At 25.3% G+C, this 22,275-nt stretch overlaps 1 protein-coding gene across 3 annotated transcripts in view; it reads left to right on the top strand.

The window, feature by feature from the left end:
• The first annotated feature begins 55 nt into the window (after nucleotides 1-55).
• LOC145831658 (putative ATP-dependent DNA helicase Q1) overlaps nucleotides 56-22,275 on the top strand; it is a 35,512-nt gene continuing 13,292 nt past the window's right edge. Inside the window, exons 1-10 of one of the 3 annotated variants that reach the window (XM_082938967.1) lie at nucleotides 56-276; nucleotides 628-858; nucleotides 3,401-3,583; nucleotides 4,241-4,347; nucleotides 4,854-4,961; nucleotides 11,543-11,633; nucleotides 16,613-16,692; nucleotides 16,917-17,085; nucleotides 17,719-17,867; nucleotides 22,063-22,164. In XM_082938967.1, the coding sequence (XP_082795093.1) occupies nucleotides 57-276; nucleotides 628-858; nucleotides 3,401-3,583; nucleotides 4,241-4,347; nucleotides 4,854-4,961; nucleotides 11,543-11,633; nucleotides 16,613-16,692; nucleotides 16,917-17,085; nucleotides 17,719-17,867; nucleotides 22,063-22,164 (1,440 nt within the window). In that variant the 5' untranslated portion in view covers nucleotide 56. Of the gene's footprint in view, nucleotides 277-627; nucleotides 859-3,400; nucleotides 3,584-4,240; nucleotides 4,348-4,853; nucleotides 4,962-11,542; nucleotides 11,634-16,612; nucleotides 16,693-16,916; nucleotides 17,086-17,718; nucleotides 17,868-22,062; nucleotides 22,168-22,275 lie in introns of all 3 variants that reach the window. The other 2 variants (XM_082938969.1, XM_082938970.1) reach the window with 2 other exon arrangements.

Below are 22,275 nucleotides of genomic sequence, written 5' to 3'. Positions count from 1 at the left end.
AAATTGTCTTTTAATAATTTGATTTTGCTGAAGTGAATCAATTGTAGATTTTTGTAATGTTAAGTAAAACTGGATTGCTTAAAGTAGAAAAACTTTTTAAACGCTTATCTAACTCTACTGGATGTAAAAATCAAAGACCAAATTTTACCGGAGCTAAAAAAATTTCTGTAAATGAAGCTTCTTTAGGCAGTGTAATTAATAAAAAGGAGATGAGAAACATTGTTGACGTTACAAAAGAAATGTCATGGAATAAAGAAAGTTTTTCTTCTGAAAGTAGTAAGTTTGCTTTAAAGATCTTTAATATTTTAGACGTATTATTGTTATTATTTTGTTTATTGTGCATTGTATATTTATAAAAATTGTATAACTATTTAAGTTTATAATATGCTGATTATTAAAATATCTAGAAATACTTGAGTAGTGTTTATGTCTAAAACAGACTTTTTTAAAAGAAATAAAAGTCTTGTGACTTAACAACTACTTTTAATATCCATTATCAAGAACTTTTTTGCTCTAAACTTGTGGCTTACAAGCTTTTTGTCACGGCAAAAAAAAATTAAAAAAAGCTTAGCAACATAAATAATTTGTAGTTATAGTTGATAAAAAATAGTATAATTGTTTTTACAGACTTGAAATTAGTTTACAAATGGCGAGAAGTTACAAACAAAATTTGTGAGTTTGACCAAGAGACAAAAGCAATTTTAGCTGAAAGAAAAAGAGCAGAGTTAGAAAAATACCAGATTGAAAAACAGCTTCAACATAATAATCTAAAATATCAGTCATCTTTACTTATACACGATCCTTTACTAACGGATAATAAATATTCTGATTTTAAAATTAAAAAGTATTCTACCGAAGGTAAATTTTTGTATCATTAAAATATAAATGCTGTAAAGGTATTAAAGCTTAACAATTTTTTATTAAAACATTTATATTTCCACGTACTGTAGGAGAGTTTTTTGTTAGTTTTCAGATAATATTTGCAGCTTAATATAAATAAGCAAAACTTATTCAATGTAAATTTATTAATAGTTATACAAACATTTTGACATAAACTTATGTTCTTTTTAAGAAGTTAAATGAATTTAAAATTGTATACTGAGTTTTAAATTTATAAATTACGTTTAAGATATTGTATCGTAATAAAATAAGATTTAAAGTAGTGATCTACCGGATCCAAAAAATTAGGATCCGGCCTGAACCGTATCTACTTTCGAAACTAAGATCTGGCCGGATCGTATCTGGAACCAGTTTACAAAATTATTCAAAACTTTCAATTAAACTACAATTTGAAACTGTTTTTGTCATTCATTTATCAAGGGGTCGGAATCTTTTCTAGTCAAAGGGCGAGATCTATAAAAAAGTCTTTTGCGGTCCGTTCATATAACAAAATAAATCTTGGCAGGCCGCGTAACTTTAAAAAATTTTGAATAATTTTTTTGAAGTTTTTAATCACAAAATTGTATTAAAATTGCCAATTTTGAGTACTCATGTGTATGGAAAATTAAATTGATAGCACATTTCAAAATAAAATTTATCAGAGATATCAAAAAACATGAGATCTTAGAAAACCTGGAATTTGTAAAAATTTGGAAAAACCTGGAGTTTTAAACTGTTTTTACATTTAAAGTAACGAAATTTGATCTGGTATAAATTATCTATTTTGAAGAAAAAAAACTTGTTTCATTTAAAGTTTTTTATTAAAAAAAACACATTTAAAGAAGCTTTGCAGTATCTTTTTAGTTTGTTATTCTATTTAAGTCAAATTTTTTTACCTCAAGATTAATTTTATCAAAAATGGACGAAAAAAAATTGTTTTTTAAAAACCTAAAAAAATTAACAGAAAACCTAGAATAAATCTACTAAAACCTTAGACAACTCTGATTTATTATGAATAAGCTAAACTTATTATGAATATGCTAAATTTTTGCACAAATGTTTTCGAGCTAAAACGTACGTTGCACCCCAGAGTAAGCTAGATCCAGCCTAATGGCCATACTCTGCCAACCAATGAACATGTTAGAGTTAATAATTTAATTAAGTCAGCTAAACAATTTCCAATTTATTAATTATTAATTAAATGCAGACATTTAGCCAACTTTTACTTAAATATATATTCATAAGTTGATACTATGTTTATTTTTGATGATTATTAAATCTTTAATTAAAAAAAAAACTTTTTAGGGATTTAAAAAAATTTTTAACGGTTTTTATGACTCAAAAAGTGGCAAACCTGAATGGGTACTGTTTAAATTCATTTATTTTATCCATTTCCATACTTTTGGTTATAAAAGTGCAACATTTAGAGTTCTCAACTTGGTTTAAAAGAGATAATTATTTTTTTTATTTAAGGGAAAATTTGTAAAAAATTATTTTGCATTCTGAGATTTTTTGTTAAAATAAAACTTTATCTGAATACAACTTAATTATTGCTGAAGATATTATTTAGAATAAAACTTTGATTTGTATTAGATTTCTTTGATATGTAATATTAATTATTTGCTTGAGTGTGTAAAACAAATTTAAAATGATTAAGAAGAGTCAGCATTGTATTTAAAGTATGCTGAGTAGCATCATGACATATTAAAAAAAAAGTGGAATAATTAACGGAAATTTGTGTGTGAATGTCTTTGGGAAAGTTTTTAAAATGACTTAAATTTGAAAACTAGTTTCCCATTGATTCGAAAACTTATAGGTATTCAATTTGATTAAAATATTCAATTTCTACTTATAAGCAGTAGTAATAAATAAAATTCTATACAAAATATATTTCTATATAAACATGCAACACATTATCTGAAGATAACAAGTTAAGTTGTCATAAACATTTTAAGTTTTAAAATTTAGTGTGTAAATAATTAAGGTTCTTTTACAATAAATAGTTTAACAAACAATTATCAAATACTTCTTTTGGGTAAAAGTTATAACAATGAACTATTCTGTAAACACATTTAAAAGTTATAATCGTAGAAAAGTATCAAAGATGTCAAAAAGAAACACTCCAATGCAAACCTATCTTTTTAAAAATGTTTTTTTTCTACTTAATTTAGATTATCCTTGAATTATTTTAGCGTAGTATAAGTAGATTAATTATTAAAAAAAAACTTAAACCTTTTTAAGTTTTAGAAAAGAGTTGTCAGTTCATTAAATAGTTGTACCAGTATTAAATTCGTATCAAAAAACTGCATTTAAATTGAAATAAAGTTGGAAATAAACATAGATTTCTGCCAATAGTATGTATAATTATAATCGAAACATACAGTAGTTAAGACATAGAAAATATTAGTTACGATTACTATTAATCTAATATAACATTTTTTAAGCACATTTAAATTTGTTAATTTTGATTTGGCAAAAAAACAAATTATTGCTTAGAAAAAATAATACTAAAACAAATTAGATTATCCGTGGAGTGAAATGATGAAGAAAACATTAAAATCAGTTTTTAAGTTTGAATCGTTTAGAACTACACAACAATTACAAGCATGCAATGCCACTATGGACAACAGTGATGTTCTTATTGTAATGTCAACTGGAGGCGGAAAGTCTTTATGTTTTCAACTACCGGCATTGTTATCATCTGGTTAAGTTATTTTCTATTAGAATATTAAACTTATAAAGTTTATTTTGTACACTAAATACAACTAAGTACTTAATCTTCAAAATGTTTCTACGTTTTAAAAACATTTATACACTAAAACAAATATAAGTTTCTTAAAATTTTAATTTTATTTATTTTAATTTTTAGAGTTAAAAAAGGTTGGTAAAAATTTGTTGTTGTTTAATTTGTAAAATAAAAAATTGTTAAAGTAAGTACAATTTCGTAATCCATTATTTGTTACTAATTTAAAATCAAATATTTTCGATTACTTTTTAAATACAAAAACAAAAATAAGTCTTCTGAAATGTTTTAATCAAATTTATTTTATTTTTTACCTAGTAGGCTTTAAAAGTTTTTTATATAACAGGATTCGTACGATTTAGGCTAAATCTGGTCAATACCGTAATTAAAAATGTACCAAAAAGTTCTATTTATAATTGAATACGTCGTTTCATATAGTTTGAAGCCAAACTAGGTGCCAATCAGTAAGAGTTATGAATTATTTTGGTTAAAATCAGGGCATGTCAGGCTAAAATTGTAAACTTTTGTGTACAAATCTTAAATAAATAGTGTTTTTTTAACATTTTATTTTTGCATAAATTTTTAAATGTGATAGAGCTTTATATTAAAACTAATCAGGTATAACTGTGGTTGTTGTTCCTTTAATATCTCTAATGGAAGATCAAGTGGAAAATTTAAGAAAATATGGTATTAATGCTAGAATGATTCATGCTGCTACTCCTGTGGTTTGTTTGATAGCTTTATAATAACTTTAAATGTTAAAGAAACTAGTTATTATACTTACTAAGAAATGGGAAACGATTAGTTTTTACTCTAATACAAATTTTTCTTAATAAATTTCTATCAGTAATTCAGAATGTTCCTTGTACAAGGTAGTGTGTAATATTTTGAATAAATTTATAATTATATTATAAACCTAACAGTCACGTAAAAATACAAAAGTATGACAAAACATCTGTAAGTTTTTGGCTTAGCTTGTATTTTGGTTTAAAGTACTTTCAATGTTTATTTTTCAGCAAACAGAAAGTCGTCTACCAAAAATTGATAAACTTTTAGAAAATATTTTTTTTATTTACAAGTAAAAGATCAAGACTAAAAAATGACATTCGAAATCGTTGACATACTAGAGACCATTTGAGGAAGTAATATAATATTACTAAAGAGTCAAAATATCAGCTTGAAAAAAACTTATTCATAAAACTTAGAAAATTATAAAAAAGTTTTTTTATAGAAAGAACAAATAAAAATTTATGAAGATATGCAAAAGCCTCCAGATGATTTTAAACTTTTATACGTTTCCCCAGAAAGGTTATCAGAGTCTAACAAGTTTATGAGACAGGTTTTAAAGCTTTTTTTATAAAACAATTAATTTTTATTTCAAATTCAGTAAGTAAACTTACTATGTTTATATAAGGTTGGCCAAGTACTATGAAATCCTGGTTTATCATAAAATTTGATATTAATCAAAAAAAATCTATTGAAATTACTGAAATTTTGCACTAGTTTTTTAAACTATGGAATATCTTTTTTTAATTAATGTAATTTTTAAATTAAGTACTATGAAGGCCGTGTGGGATCTTACTAGTTTTTAATAGTTTGTTTTATTTTGTTCCTCTTATCTTAGTAATGAAACAGTGGCTTTATTTAAACATATATTTAATGTAGTGTGTTTTGTCTACTTAAGTAGACTTATTTAATTTTGTGAACAGAAACAATTTTTGTTAAAATTACGTATTTGTCAGTAAGTAAAAATAAAGAAATGTTTTCTACTTTCTATATGGAACGGGAACAGGTCAAATATGCACAAAGACACTTTTGCAGGAAGAGTCAAATATGCACAAAGAGACACTTTTGCACGAAGGGAAATTTTTGAAAGAAAAAACTGCTGCTCGAAGGGTCATTTTTTCACAAGAGTTGAAAAATAAATAGAATACAAAGAAAAAGAAAATTACAATAAAAAAAATAGTTAATAAGAAAAAATTGAAAAATAAAAACTTACCGACCAAGGGTAAGGGGTAACAGTGATAGTAAAAATAGTAAAACGAATAAAATAAGTAATAAAGATAAATAATAAATCAAACGAGAAAAAAAAATCAACTGAACTAATAAAAAACAAGAAACAAAATGTTACCGACCATAAGTAACGGTTAAGGATAACAGTGATAGTAAAAGTTTTTTTTTTTAATTAATAAATAAATGAAAAAAAGTTACCAACCAAGGGTAAGGGTTAGGGGTAACAGTGATAGTAAAGTTGAAAAAGGAAAATTAATAGATCAAAATTAGAATTAAAAAAATTTTCAAGCTAAATTTTCAAAAAGGAAAAGTGACCCTTCGTGCATATTTATCACCTACCCATATAAAACAGACATTAACTTTTTGGAAACAGATCATTTTGTAAGCTTCAGTATGTAAACGGCTTCAGTTTGAAAAGTTAATGTTGCAGTTTTAAATACAATTAGTTTGAAGTTACTTTGTGTTAAAATTGTTAACCATATAGTGCAGTTCTAGTAATCATTAGAAATGTATTATTCAAGATCAAAAATATTATAAATTTAGCACTATTAGCGCTTTTTTAAAGAGTATTTATTAAATTAAATGCATTATTATAAGTTTTATTAAAAAATCTTTAATTTTTATTGAATTCAAAATGTATATTTTTAACTGAAAAGCAGCTCGCGGGCCTCAGATTTTGACTTTAAGGGCTGCATTTGGCCCGCGGGCCGCAATTTGCCGACCCCTGATTTAGTGTTAAATAAGGTCAAAGAATTGACGCCAAAGAGTTGACTAACAAACAGCAGATAAAACGCGTACAGCTAGATTTAATGATTTAAATACTAATATTTGTAATTTTATATCTGCTTTGAAAAGTAACCAGGGAAAATGATTTACAAAAGCCCTACATTTTATGAGTCTTTAAATAATCGACTCATGCATAAAAACTGTCTTAACTGCCACACGAAACAACTGCAGGTGTGCGAAACTCAAAATAAAATACTTTTTTAAGCATTCCAAATAATATTTCTCTTAATGATAGAATTTATAGAACAATAGAAATAATATTACAGTAATTTATTAAAAAATTAACTTTAAAGTGTTGTTAATTTGTTCTGCTATTATTTTATTTGCTTATTTTATAAACTTCTAAAATAAAAGAGTCTATCGCGACACAAAACACCAGCAGAAGTAAAGACAAGTTCACAAATTAGCAGATGAAAAATAAATGAAAAGATTACAAAAAGAAATTCAACACATGTGTTCTATTTGACTTATAATTTTTGTTTAAGGACTGATGAGCTTTTTGAGCGAAACACGGATTGCGTAATAAAACTTCGAAAAAATTAAATAGTATTTGTTCTCCTTGTATAAGTACAGATTTAAAGTAATTGTTTTTTCAAAACAACAAAACATATAATAGATTTTGAGAAATGTTATAACTCAATTAGAATTTGACCGAGAAAAGACGTATTACTAGTATTTTATTTTAAGTCGAGACGAATGTAATTAAAATTAGCTACAAATACATTGTTTAAATAAAGATAATGAATCGACAGAACTATTAAATAAAGTTCAGATTTAAAGATTTTTACAATTTTCAACAAAATGTTTTCGACTATAAAAAATTAATTTAATTTATAAAAGCCAACATAGTATAAATTTCATTGTTTTGGTGTATTTAAATAGGTTCCGTATATAAGGTGCAAACTAAAATGATGATAAAGAAAAATACTAATTTATTAACAATGTATCTTCTCTAAAAATTTTAACAAAGTATATTTGAATATCTTGAAAATACAAAAAAAAAGTTGTGCTTTAAAAAACCTGGAAAAAATTCAGAAAGTTCTGGAAAAATTTACCAAAAACATTTGGCAATCTTCTCAAATGAATAATCGTTTTGAATAATTTTTTTTTTTATTTAACAAAAAAATCTACAAATTTATTAGTATTTGTTATATTGTCTAAAGTACTTTCAAAATCTTCTTCAGTAGGCAATTAGAACTAATTAATTCAAAATTTTCTTGCATATAAAAGTTAAAAAAAAGGATATTATGACGTAACTATAAATCAAGTTTTAAAATAAACTTTGTTTTAAAATGCCTGTCTTTGAAATATTTTTCAAATAGTAAATCTTATTAGTATCTCTATTTTAAACTCGCAGAAACTAAATGAAATAGAATTAAAAAAAAAATAAATGAATAAAATCAAATCAAAGACAAAGGACAAAATGAAATTAAACTGTTAAACTTTGATGTGTTTGATTTAATGTTTTATAATACTTTAAATGTAAAAATAAAATTAAAATAGTAATCGAGCTTAATGTTGGTTGAAGTTAAAAAATCAAAAATAAATAGAATAAATAATCATAATAAATTAGTCGATAAAAGTAGTAGTGCGTATTACCTTAACTTGTTAAGATATTTAGAAATGTATAATCAACGTATGTATATATAATCAATGTATATATAATGAGAAACCGGTCGTGAATAAAATATACAATTTGCATAAATCTATTTAAATAAGCTCTTTACATCCCAGTAAATTGAGCATTCCTTTTTAGTTAAGGCAAATAACTTTGAAACAAGGCTCCTAATAAAGGTTGAGCCACCTTCAATTGACTAAAAGAACAATGGCAGTATATGAAAAATTAAAATTTGACTATTCCACAATAAATATACCCATAAGCAATAAAACTGAATATAAACTTAAACTCCTGGACAAAATTAGAAATTTTTGTAGAATGATAAGAATTTAAATAAACTTTTGTACTGATGAAGAAAATAATACAAACATAATTGTAAAGAAAGAAACATATGGTTTTAAATCCAAATTCATGCCAAAATTAACAGACGAACTTAAAGAATTTGAAAATGAAATGTTTAATTTAGTTAAACAAGTAAAATTTAGAAAAATTAATGACACTTTCCAAAACAAACTTAAATGATTTAAAAATGATAAACAAAACCAAAAACATAATAGTACCTGCAGATAAAACCACAAATTTTTACAAGTTACCTAAAAAAGAATACAACAATCTATTATTAGAACCTATCAGAAAAGAATACAAAAAAAGTGACAAAAATATAGTAAATAGCATAAAAAAAGAAGCAAAAGAAATTGTAAGTAATCTTAAACTTGAAAAGAAAATAATAAACCACTTACCAATCAAACAATGCTACATAACTTTGAAAGACCACAAAGTAGACTTTATAAACAACCCAAGAACCAGACTAATAAATCCATGTTATTCTGACATAGGACAAATAAGTAAAATTATCATAGACAAAATCAACAACAACTTAAGAAAAACTGACGAATACAACCAATGGAAAAGTACACAAGAAGTAATCAAATGGCACAAAAACTTAGAAATGCACAAATACAAATTAATGAAATTTGATATAGAAAACTTTTACCCATCAATAACAGAAAAATTATTAAAGGATGCTCTAAATTTTGCTAACAAAACCACACAAATTACAACACAAGAAAAAAAGATAATCTTTAATGCAACAAAATCTGTCTTATATAACCAAGAAGAAACATGAATAAGAAGAAAAAAAACAAAGATGAAAACAAACTTTTTGACATCACAATGGGTGGAAAGCATGGGGCAGAAATTTGTAAACTAATTTGGCTATACATTTTGCAGGGATTAAAAGATATCTTTACCAAACTTAATAATTGGATTATATAGAGATGATGAACTTATAGCTGTAGAAAAAAAAAGCAATGTAGAAATAGAAAAAATTAAGAAAAAATTGCACAAATTCACTAAAAGCATAGGCATAAATATAATTATAGAAAACCCCTCTTGGAAGATTGACTACTTAGATCTAAATTTCAACCTACTGAACCATACATTCTACCCATATAGAAAAGAATACAACAAAATAAGTTACATAAATTCAAAATCAAACCATCCACCAACCATACTCAAACAAATCCCAAAAATGGTAGAGACCAGACTTTCTAATAATTCAAGTAACAAAAACCTATTCAACAACATAAAAAAAGACTATAATAATGCTTTAAAGGTAAACGGATTCAATTATGAAATTAACTACACAGAAGAATTCAAAGATAAAAAAAGAAACAGAAAAAGAAAAACTATATGGTTCAATCCCCCATATTGCAGGTCAGTAAAAACAAACATAGGTAAAAAGTTTTTAAAAATAATAAACAAGCACTTTGGAGAAAATAGTAAGTTAAACAAATATTTAATCAAAAACAATATAAAATTAAGCTACAGCTGCATGTCAAACATTGAAACAATAATAAAAAACTACAACAAAAAAGTAATAAGCAACGATAAAGTAAACAAAGATGAATCATGCAACTGCAGAAAGAAAGAAACTTGCCCCCTTGAAGGAGGAGAATGTAGGGCAAAAAATGTAATTTACCAGGCAACAATAGAAACAGATGAGATAGTTTAACAAAAAATACATTGGACTAAGTGCTAATCAACTAAAAAACGTATATCTACACACAACAATAAAAAGCAATCCAAATAACAAAAACTACCTCCAGTATAAACAAGCAACTGAACTCTCAAAATTAACCCATAAATTAAAAAATGAAAATAAGAAATACAAAATAAGTTGGAAAGTATTACAAAGGGAGAAAAAATCAAAACCAGGTATTATGACATGCAGATTGTGCTTAAAAAAAGCTTTATTGATACTTGAATCTGGTACAAATTGCATCAACAAAAGAACGGAATTAATGAACTCTGTAGACACAGAAACAAATTTTTATTAATAAACTGGAAAGCAGACAAAACTTAAACCAAATCATAATTAAAGTACAAAATAGGTTATTTTTCTTGATTTTTTCATTGAGTTTTTGTGGACGTTTGGCTTAAATTAAAAAAAAAGTTTTTTTAGATAGTTTTTCATTGAGTTTTTGTGGACATTTAGCTTAAATTAAAAAAAAAGTTTTTTTTAGATAGTTATTAATTCAACTAAGATAAATTTTTAGAATTTTTTTAGATAGTTTTTTAAATCCGTTTAAATTTTGACTGTTATGTTAACTTAACACAGATTAGATTTCGAAATCTTCAGCGACTTTGAGTTTCATTAATGTTTTGTTGACTCTTGGCCTAAAATCACAATTTTAGACAATTCTTAATTTCATTTAGATAAATCTCAAGGTAGAAATTTTTTTATATTATTATTATCTTTTTTTTTAAAAAGCTCTAAATTCAGTTTTTTTCTTTAATTCATTATATTAATATTAATTTAATTTGTTTTTTTTTAAACTAGTATCAATTTTACCTAAATATACTCTGATATGCTTGAATTTTCGAATATGCAACATTTTTGTTTTTGTTTATATTCTTCACGCATGAACAAGTTTTAAATAACAGTATAAATAGCTAACATTGTTATATGCAGTTTCACATTTTATTTTTTGCTTGAAAAGGTCGCAATCTCTTGCCACCGAAACCGGTCGTGAATAAAATATACAATTTGAATAAATCTATTGAAATGTATAATCAAAAAACTTTATAAACATTAAAACATGTTAAATAATAGTAACATAGTCAATTATCTGTAAAGTGGTAATCTAGTTTTGTTTATATTTATTGTTGCTTCGAGTTTATTGATCCATTTACTTTCTAAAAAATCTAAGTCTGAATAATTTTTAGTGGTGTCATTTTTATTTTTTATTTTATTTCATTTAGTTTTTGCGAGTTTAAACTAGAGATACTAATATGATTTACTATTTGAAAAACTCTAATGAATAAAAACGTAAGAACATTTAAAAACTGTTTTAAGTACATTTCCTAGAAAAATTACTCAAACTTCCCCTTATTTTAGAATGAATGTCATGTTTTATACACTGTTGACAGTACTAACGTTGTAAATTTTAATTAAATTAAACTTTTTATAATATCTAATACTAATAATTCTTTATAAAAAGTTAGAGTCAACTTACAAGCAAGGAAAATTATCAAGAATTGCTATAGATGAAGTTCATTGTATATATGAATGGGGTCATGATTTTAGACCTGGTAATTTATTTTAAATTACTAGAGTATGTTATAGTCGTTTAGTTTAAAAATAGTCTTAAAATAGTTTTGTGAAATGTTATACCTAACAGCGTTATCCTTAAAAAAATAGATAAACAAAATACGTTTTGATTGGTAGAAATTTTTCGAGTTTTAAATAATGATTTTTATATTTAAACTTAGAATATTATATTAAAAGTTTTTTTTTTTTACTTTGCTAAATTAATTAAAAAAAAAGAAAGGCCATAGGGGGGTAAACACTTTTTTTTACAAAAATTAACTTTGGCTTCTATATGAAAGCTTTAAGTACAAACTAAAAGCTAATTTTATAGAATTCAAAAGTATCATTTAACTTTTGAGATATTTTATTTTTTGTAAAAAGTTTCCGATACAAATGTATGGACCGCAAATTTTTCGGGGTCAATTTTCTCGGAAATTTTAAAAATCACTAAAAAGCTATCTGCTCCTTCATTTTTCAAGCAATCTTCTTCAAATTTTAGGAAATGTTCCTTATATTAAAAGGAAAAAAAACATTACTTATGAATTTTATAATTTAAAATAAGAAAAATTTTATGTAAAAAAAAAAGTCTTTAAAAAAAAATATATATTTTTACAAATTTTTCTTTAAAGTCCAAAGTAAAGTTTTTTTGATATTGTATAAAGATTAGACTGTAAAAGTCTGAAGAAGATTGCTTGAAAAATGAAGGAGGAGATAGATTTTAAATAAAAGAGTCTTTTTTCGCTGTTTTAGTTTTCCCTACCTATAAGAAACCTATGACGCGGCCCGACTTTGACTGGTCATATCTCAAAAAAAAATCGAATTTTATGAAACTATAAAAAGCATCTTGAAACTTAGAAACAACTCTATAAAATAAAATCAACTTGTAAAAACATGGCTTAGCTGTTGGCCTTAAGTTTTGTAAAAGTTTGACAATAAGATTAACTACGGAATTTATTTTGGTTGTGGTTCATCTTGATTTGAATAAAAAACGTTTTACATCTTACTCCTTTCTATAACAAACTCAGCTAATATAAACTTTTAATAACACCAATGAAATAAGCTCTAGGTTGACTGAGACCCGGTATCATTTTTATTAAAACTCGTCAGTAAGTCGCAACTAAAGAAGCTTGCAGTCGTCAATATAAAAACGGTATATCAGGTTTTATCACAAAATTACCATTGCTGGTATAAATAGTGACATCAGCCTTGTTGAATTGCCGAGCAACGTTTAATACATTGTCCACTTGACAAGATAGCTTGTACGTTTGTTTAATACGATCAACTTCAACTTGTCTCACGGTACACGAAAAATCAGGCTTTTTCGGCTCTATTAGAATTTCGCCAATATTTTCTCTGACCTTTCAAAAACTTGATCACAACTAAGGTTCTACCGGATTTGGATATTTTTAATGAAATAAAGTACATGCGAGTTTTTTTTTTGTGATCTACCGGATCGTAGTATCCAGATCCGATCGGATTCTAATTTCAAAATAAGATTTGGATTCTAATCCGGCCGAATACTACTTTTTGGATCTAGTAGATAACTTAAAGCTGTTTGAATTATACTCAATTGATGTAAAAAGTTGAATGAAAAATAAAACAGTTTGGAAGAAAATTTAGATTAAAATTGATTAGGAAGTAAAACATACAAGGTTTTTTTAAATCAAGCAGTTTGAAACGAATAAAAGTTAATATAGTGTCAATAAAGCTATTCTTTCATTTGCTCTACTTGTGTGATTAACTTCAGTTTTTTGATTAGCATTGATTCTAAATTACAATGCTTACTTCTAACACACCTCTACAAATTTCAAGTTAAGTCAATGTTTGAGTTTTAACACGGTATACATTCATGCAAGCAATCGAAATAGAACTTAAAAACAGCAACTCTTTAAAACATTTGGTCTGATGTCTTTCCTATGTCAGAAATGCTCTGGTCTACAAACAGGTATACTTGATTATGACACTTGAGTTTAATATTTCTAAGTATTAGTATTCGAACACTTGTTTAATAATAATGTTGGTATTATAATTATATTGTGCTTTTCAAAAGCAGTTATAATTCTTAGCAAAAACTTCTTAACTACATGGTTGTAAAACACGAATATTGATGGATTTCAGTCGTTTGGTATTTAGTCCATTGGAATTTTAGTCATATGGTTTTTCTTTTGTTAAATGTCAGCTTACAAGTAAAATAATGTTACATACAGGCTGGTCACAATTTGGTGCAAAAAACCCAAGAACATTAATAACTCGCAACTAATTTGCATATACTAAAACAACACTTAGTTTCACAAATAAATTAAACGTTTTTTTAATCTATACCAGGGACGTAGCTAGCTCAAAAAAGTTACGAATCTGCAAAAAAAAATCAAGAATAACGTCTGATGACGTCATAGCGGGAATAGAGTAGTTTTAACTACCTTTAATTTTATATGAAAGTGTGCAGTATCTATATGGCCCTCAGTACTCATGTGTTCCCTCATCCTTACAGCCATACAACCAATGTTAGTAAAACCTGACCTAACAAAATTACTTCTAGCACCTTTATTAAATAATAAATAGAAAAACAATACAAAGAATTATTCACCCCACTTAAAACAAAGCCAATCTTTTTCCTGAATACATTTTTTTCTTAAAACTTTTTACATATTTTTTCCCATTACATACTTCAAGAAAGTTTACTTAACTGAATCATTGGTGTTGGCCTCCCTCGTAACTTGACATTCAATTTTTCCTGCTTACTTAACCTGTCAAAATTAAGTGCTTTTAGTTCCTCAACTGTCATTAGTTCGGTAAAACTAAAATCACTCATTTTTTCTACAATACAATCTGTCTAAGATATAAATAAATAATTTATTTAATATTTCATTATGATGTTGTTTAAAACTTCACTACCAAACGTGGTACTCTTAAATTAGCTCTTAGGGTTAAGATATATCTAGACATACAATGTTACCATGTCAATAAAAAAAAAAAACTGTCCTGAGCAACCTTTATATGTATGAAAAATTCAAATTTTTTTCTATATCATTCAAATTTATCAATTTTTTTTATTACAAAATTGGTTATAAAATAAAAATTTATAAAAACTAGCGAGCAAAATCTCATTCAAATCTAGAAAAACATCTATTCTGACATTATTAACAAACCTAAAAATGTCCTTAGTTTTTCATAGATAAAACAAATCTATACTGAGTCAGCCTGAGTTCAAAAATAAAACTCTAAATATAGAGTTATCCAGGATACTTCGAAAGTGTGGCGACAATGTACAATTTAAATCTTTCAACTTTGCTAAAAAATACAATAAAAACTTTAACTAAGATAAGAATTTTTAAAATCTTTAAAATAAGTTTTAATTAAAACAGTTAAATAAAGTTCTAAAATACAATAAAAAAACTAATTTGTTTATATTAATCTTGAAAAAATAAAAATTTTAATTAACCTAAGTTAAAAAATGTTAAGTTCTTTTTGACTCACTACAAACATTTCAATAGTACAAGATCCTCTCTCACACTTACTGTTTTTATTCTCTCACATCATTTAAACCAAATCTACAGCTTCTAAATGGATTTATCTACAATAGTTTGCTATTTAATAACAGAAATATACATTAAGCAATTTGTATACAATTTAGATGTATTTAATTTGTTCAATATTTACGACACTAAAAGTGCTAGAGAGTACAATAAATGTAAAAGTTATCTCTCAGGAGTGCAAAACTAAGTATAAATGAATACTGAAAGCTAAAGAAACAAGGTCTTACAAGATGAACAATCGAAACAAAAGCGAGTTTTTTCGCACAAATGTTTACGTTTCTGTAGATTTGCAGAAACGTACCAGGCTACCTAATCCACCTTACCAAACCATACAACGAATAAATCGAATATAAAATTTTTAATAATTAAAACATTATAATTCTTAGTTTACATCTTGTTCAGGGTTCGCACTTCCCTATAAATTTGCAATGTTCTGAAAAATTCCTATAAAGAAAATGAAAAATATGTGAAAATCCCTACAAACTACGTTTTTTTGCTTGGTGATTGAAATTTTAAAGCCATAACACCAACACCCTGTGGTAAAACACGTAAAAGTTTAACCATTTTCTTTTCATTCGAAATCTTTTCAATTTCATTACAAAATTGCGATTCTATGACGCCACCTAGCGGATATTTTTCCTTTTTATATTATACACAATTTATCTAAAGTTTGCGTATTTAACTAAAATTAGATCTCAAAAATCCTCGAGCATTCGTATATTTCTTATTAAGACAGTTAATGATATATTTTACTTTATTTACCTTGAAAATACTAGAGCTCTAAACTAGGAACTACAACTGTCACATGATGGGGGTGCAGTGGTTGTGTTAGAACCAAAGTCGGAAACTTTGCCTTTTTTTAATTTTGCCTTAATTGTTAACCCAAAACTTTGTATAGATAACTGTTTGTTTGGATCTTTTAGGGACCGACTTATATTGAAGCTCAGTGTTTTTACTTATATATTCCTTATTTAGTGAAATGTAAACGTTAAAATGTTTACACTACAACACTACTTTGAATCAAAGTTTACACTACATCTAAACTACAAAAAGTGGATTCATAACTTAATAAAATATTAACAGTTTCGTCGAATAATTTAACAAAACATTTTCATACGCAAAACGTTGTTTGAAGTCAAATTTCGAACGATACGATCTAGAGCAGGGTTTCCAAAATTAGGCGATTTTGGCTACCTGGGGACAAAAACTAGTAAATGGCCGATATCTAATAAAGAGGGATTTAAAAAATTAGTTTTTGGAAACCCTGATCTAGAAAAAAAAATTAAATAGATATGTACCAGTAATAGTTGACGGCACATCTTCAATCATTTATTATGTGACTAAAAGAATATTATAGGCTCATGGTTTATATAAAATGTTTATATTTAACTAGTGGATTATTTAATTATTTTTTATTAAGACTTGTATAAATATTTTGTCTTCAGGGTACAAGATAATGGAAAAAATTAAACTAATTTTTCCAAAAGTTCCAATCATTGGTATGAGTGCTACTTTAACTAACAAGGTTAAATTTTTTTAGTTTTTGTTTTAAATATCTAGTCATCTTAAAATCAGACATTATAGTTGAGTTAGTTTAATAAAAAACAAATTGTTATGGGATTTATTAAATAATAATAACAATTAATATATTGAAAATAGGGCATTAGTACTTTCATAAATCATTTGCTTAATTCAATTAAAATGATATTTCAAAAAGTACTTTAGTGAAATAATATTTTTAAATAACAGGCTACAAATGAAACCATAGCCGCGTTAAATTTTTCTAAGCCATTAGTACTAAGAAGTGGATTGAATAGAAAAAATTTACATTACAGTATTAGATGCAAACCGAAAACTCATAGCAAGTGTATGGAGGATATGATAAAACTAATTAAAGAAAAGTTTAATGAACAATCAGGTTTAAAGGGCATTTTATAGTATCTGATCATTAAACAAATATTATTTTTTAGTATAAACTCATCAAATTTAATAATTAATTGTATATTTGTTTCTTTTTACCTTTTGGTACAAATAAGGTGTGCTTTAAATAAGACTATTTTCAAAAGTTTAAATTCTTATTATTATGACCACAACATTTCAAGATTTTCAGTGGAAATTACTGTTTTCCGTGTATGACACAGAATAAAAATTAAGAAAGTAAAACGTAATTTGAACAGGAACGGGTCAAATATGCACAAAGGGACATTTTTGCACGAAGACACTTTTGCACGAAGGGTCATTTTTGCACCAGAGTAAAAAAAAAATGCTGATCGAGGGTAAGGGTTAGGGGTAACGTTGATTTAAAAAATATTAACAAAAAAATTAAATAATAATAAAAAATTGTTAAAAAAATATTTTACCGACCAAGGAAAAAGTTATTATTAGTTAAAATAAAAAAAAAAAACTTAAAAAATTTCCAACCCGTGTAAAAGTAAGTGTCTTCGTGCATATTTGACCCTTCGTGCAAAAGTATCCCTTCGTGCATTTTAGACCCATACACAATTAAAACATATAAAAGTAAAAATATCTAAACAATTCATTTTTTCTCTAGGAATAATTTACTGTTTATCAGTGCGAAACTGTAATGATGTTTGCAAATATTTAAATAAAAGTGGAATAAGTTCCGCTAGTTATTATGCTAAGCTTTCTCAGAACAATAAAACAGTGCTTCATAACAAGTGGAAAGAAGGAGAAATAAAAGTTTGTAGGTTTTAGTTGTTTTTGAAAAAGTTATACATTTAAATATATGTACTTAAATCAATTTTATTTCTTATGGATATAGCTTGGAAAACTTTGAATTTAATTATAATTTTGAAAAAAAAAAGATTCTCTTTGTCTTTAACATTCACAATAAAATATTTTCTAGTATCTTTTTAAAATTGACCACAATGTACTTAAATTTGAAATTTCTTGAAAAATGCTGGAAATTTTAGTTTTATATAATATGGAAGTGCATTTGACTAAAATGTTTTTGTTAGTTTATAATATATAGTTTTTAAATAACAAATGTTTTTTGCTTTCAAATATTTCAAACAGTTTCTGAAATTTTTCTAAACTTCCTTAATGAATATTTAACAGAAGTCTAATAAAATAATTTTCATACTTACAAGGTTGCGAATTAAATTGGATTCCCGCAGAGCCTTGATTTTGATAGTTTAGGCAAAAAACCAGGTTTTGATAAATTTTGAAAAAAAAAACTTGGTAAAACCTGAATTTTTAATTAAAAACAACTAAAAAACATGGAATTTTAAGCGGTTTTAAATGTAAAGTAATAAAATTCAATTAGATACAAAAAGTATTATATAGATAACAATTTTTTTGAATCATTTTTTTTAGTACATATCACATTTAAAGTAGTTTTATATTTGTTATACTATTTAAATGAGTTTTGTGCCTAAAATATAATTTAAAAATTAAAATGGACCAAAAAACTCGTTCTTTGAAAAACCTGGAAGAAATTCAGAATTTTTTTTTTCAAAAAACATCTGCACTTGATATTTATATGTACAACTTTTATCTGAAGTATAAGTATGAAATGTATACAAAAACTAATTTTATTATTTTATAGTAGGGATAAATTGAATTGTTTTATTAATAATATTTTTAAATAAGCTTTAAACTTGGTTTTTCAGTATACTGCAGTGTTTACACTAGGTAACTGTAACAATAATTTGATTACATTAGAAAAATATTTATTTATCTAACTTTTACCATATAAATTGCAAAATCAATAGAACTAAGAAATTTTAACACTTCCTGAAAAATACTAGTCTTTATCTACGGGTTAAAAAAAGAATAAAGAAGACTAATATGATCTAGGTGCTTTAAGAGAAAAAAATAATTGTAGTTGAAATACAAATGAAATATATATTTTTTTTAAACTGTATAACAAGTACAGGCTTCATAAAAGCTGTTTTTGAAACACAACAAACAAAGCGAAGACTAAAAATATGGTTACTAAAAATTTATAAACAAATAATAACAGTTAGACGATAGAAAATTTCTTTTTTATTGTATCCAACAACTCTTAGATACTTAAAACATAAGATAACGAAATGTATATGTTTTATCACTTTTAAACGTACTGACTTACATAATTAACACCCTAAATAACTACACACACACAAATCACCAAAACTATGCAAAATAAAAATTTAGATACTGTTTTATCCACATTCCCATGGTTCGTGCGCAACAGGCTAAATCAGTTTTTTTGAAAAAAATTGCAAAATATCAGTTTTTCAAGTTTTTTTGCTTGAAAATTTTAGAATTTCAGTTATTGTCATTTCAAATACTTGAAAACTTCTGAGTAAAAAAAAAGAGAGAGTAATTTTTATTTTTCATGATTAAATCTTATTGAAGTGTGAATCTATTTCTAAATAGAAATTTAGTTATTTAAGGCAAAATCAGTCAGTATTTGTAAAAACAAGTGCTTAAAACCTTTTATTGAATCTTTAAAAGAGTTTTAAGAATCTTTATTATTTTGTTGTCAGTAGATTATAAATTTTTTTAGTTACATTGTCTCTGTGTTAAAGCCATAATTTAGCAAGTATCAGAGAAATGATCAGGGCTGCCACAAGGTCAGGAAAATCAGGAAAAACTTAAAATATGACAAAGGTCAGGAAAAAATTAGGGTGTTAAAAAAAAAGTCAGAAAATTTGTCAAAATTTGTAAAAACGTCGGGTTTTGTCAGTTCATATTTACAAAATTTCTTATTTTCCAAAGCCATAAATGGTATATAATTAATAAAAAAAATTTTAAGAATAAACTTAAATTGCAATATTTTCCTATAAGTTTATAACAAAATTACTTAAATTGCAATACCTTCATCTGGTAAAAATTAATAAAATATCCTTTATAAAACAGCAAAATTTTTCCATTAACATATTGAACAACTACCTTACTTGAACAAGAAGTTTTTGTATTCCTTTTAGTATTGATGATCTGTGGCAAGGAAACTTCCATAGTGAAACTGTGATATATACACAAAAGTTTAACTTGAGAGTTTTAGAATCAAAGTGTTTTTTGTTTAAGTAAATAATTAAGTTTTTTATAGTTATGCACTAAATTTAGTATTTTATGTAACAGGTTTATGTGTATAGTTTACCTCTTACAATTTTTTTTTAATTGTTTAAATTTTAAAAATAAGTTCAAAGATAGGTATATGTCATGGTTAAGTTTACTTATTTGTATTTTTTTGTGGAATAACTTGAGTTTTTAAAATAAATAAGAGTAGGATTTATTTGTTACTAATTTTATACTAAATAGTTATAGGAAATATTATATATAACAGATATATAGTTTACTTTTTTATGTACTTTTTTACAGTTACAGTAACCTCTCGGATCTTTACGCACTCGTGACGTTACGCACTCTCGTTTAGTTACGCATTTCAGAATTCTATAAAATTCAGAAAAAAATATATTTTTTTTAATATTACACAAATTAGGTTTAATGTATATTTTTAATTTTAAATATGTTTTTGAATGCTAACACACCTCTCTATATCTTTAGACTTTGTAAATTTATGTTCCTTGACTAATTGATAAACATTTAGTTATACCTCAGTATATCAGAAATGTTGTTAACAATAAGAGATTAAATCAAAATTCTGAAATAAACATGACTGTGTTTAATAATGAAAGTATAATGAAATAATGAGAGTTTAAAACACAATGAAATTATACAACAGTCTTGCCCTATATATTAATAAACACCATTTTATAATTGCAAAGAAATTCTTAATTATAAATTGAATTTGCTAAGAAGAATAGAATATAAATGTCACATATAAATAAAGATAAAGGTAATTTCTACTTACTATTAAAATAGTAAAACTATTTCTACTCGTATTATTATTAGTTTATAGAAATTCAAATCCTTTTTTTTTAATATATGTATAGTTTTATCTGTTGTTTTCATATTTATAAATGAAGTAAACAAATAGTTAAAAGTGGGAAAGTGCCCAGTCTGCTTTTAACTTGAAGCAATATTAAAAAACAGCCATTATAGTGAGTATATTTGGTACCTCTCGTTTCTTTACGATCTCTCATATCTTTACGCACTTTTTCTGTGGACACAATGTGCGTAAATAAGCGAGAGGTTACTGTACTTAAGTATTTATTTTCCATTTAGTTTGTAATTTTGTTGTTAAGGCAGTATTTTATTTAACTAAGTGAACAATTTATACAAGTATTACATGTTTTAGATAAATATTTTTTTTATTACATTATTATTTACCTTTTAGAGCAATGGAAGTTAGATGATTGAATTCAGCAAAAAACTGTTGTTTTAACCTGTATAAAAATAAGATTGAAGATTTATTTAATTTCAAGTGTTTGATTATGTATTTTAGTTAAATATAAATTAAGTGTTTGATTTAGAAAAGTCAGGAAAATTTTAGAAAAATGTCAGGAAAAAGTCAGAAAATTTATTCATTTTGATCTGCGGCAACCCTGAATGATTCGTTGGTGCCTATAATGGCAGATCATGCTCTTAATTATTTTAGTAGTTATTTTTTATTCTTTCCGTTTTATTTTTACTCTTACTGTTACCCCTTTTCCTTGGTCGGTAACTTATTTTTTTTCCTTATTTTTTGTTTTTTATATTAGTTTATCTTTTTATTTTTTTTTTGTTTTGTAATTTTTTTTTACTTTCATGCAAAAGTGACTTTGTAAATTCCCTTCGTTCGTGACCCGTTACCGAAATTAATAGCTTATTCCACTAACTGATTTTTATTTTGCTTTGTCTATCTTATAACTCAACACCTTGCTACAGTAATTAAAGTCGTTTGTTATATAATTTTCCTTTGGTAGAATCATATAACACTAATAATGTTTTTAATAATAATGGTAATTCAATTTTTAAGTGTTTAATAAAATATATATTCTTAAAGGTAATGGTTGCTACACAATCATTCGGAATGGGAATTGACAAATCTGACGTTAAATTTGTTATTCATCATACAGTCAGTAAAAGTGTTGAACAGTATTTTCAGGTAGTTATACATTAAAAAAATATTTTAGCGGAACTATATTGTGTAAAAAGTATATTGATGTATAGCTAATTTTTATTTGTAAAAATATGTAAAGTTAGTAAAATAAAAGCT

This window comes from Thalia democratica, chromosome 3 (assembly GCF_965202585.1).
Source record: "Thalia democratica chromosome 3, ktThaDemo2.hap1.1, whole genome shotgun sequence".
Classification (NCBI taxonomy): domain Eukaryota; kingdom Metazoa; phylum Chordata; class Thaliacea; order Salpida; family Salpidae; genus Thalia; species Thalia democratica.
This window is presented reverse-complemented; position numbering and strand designations above follow the sequence as displayed.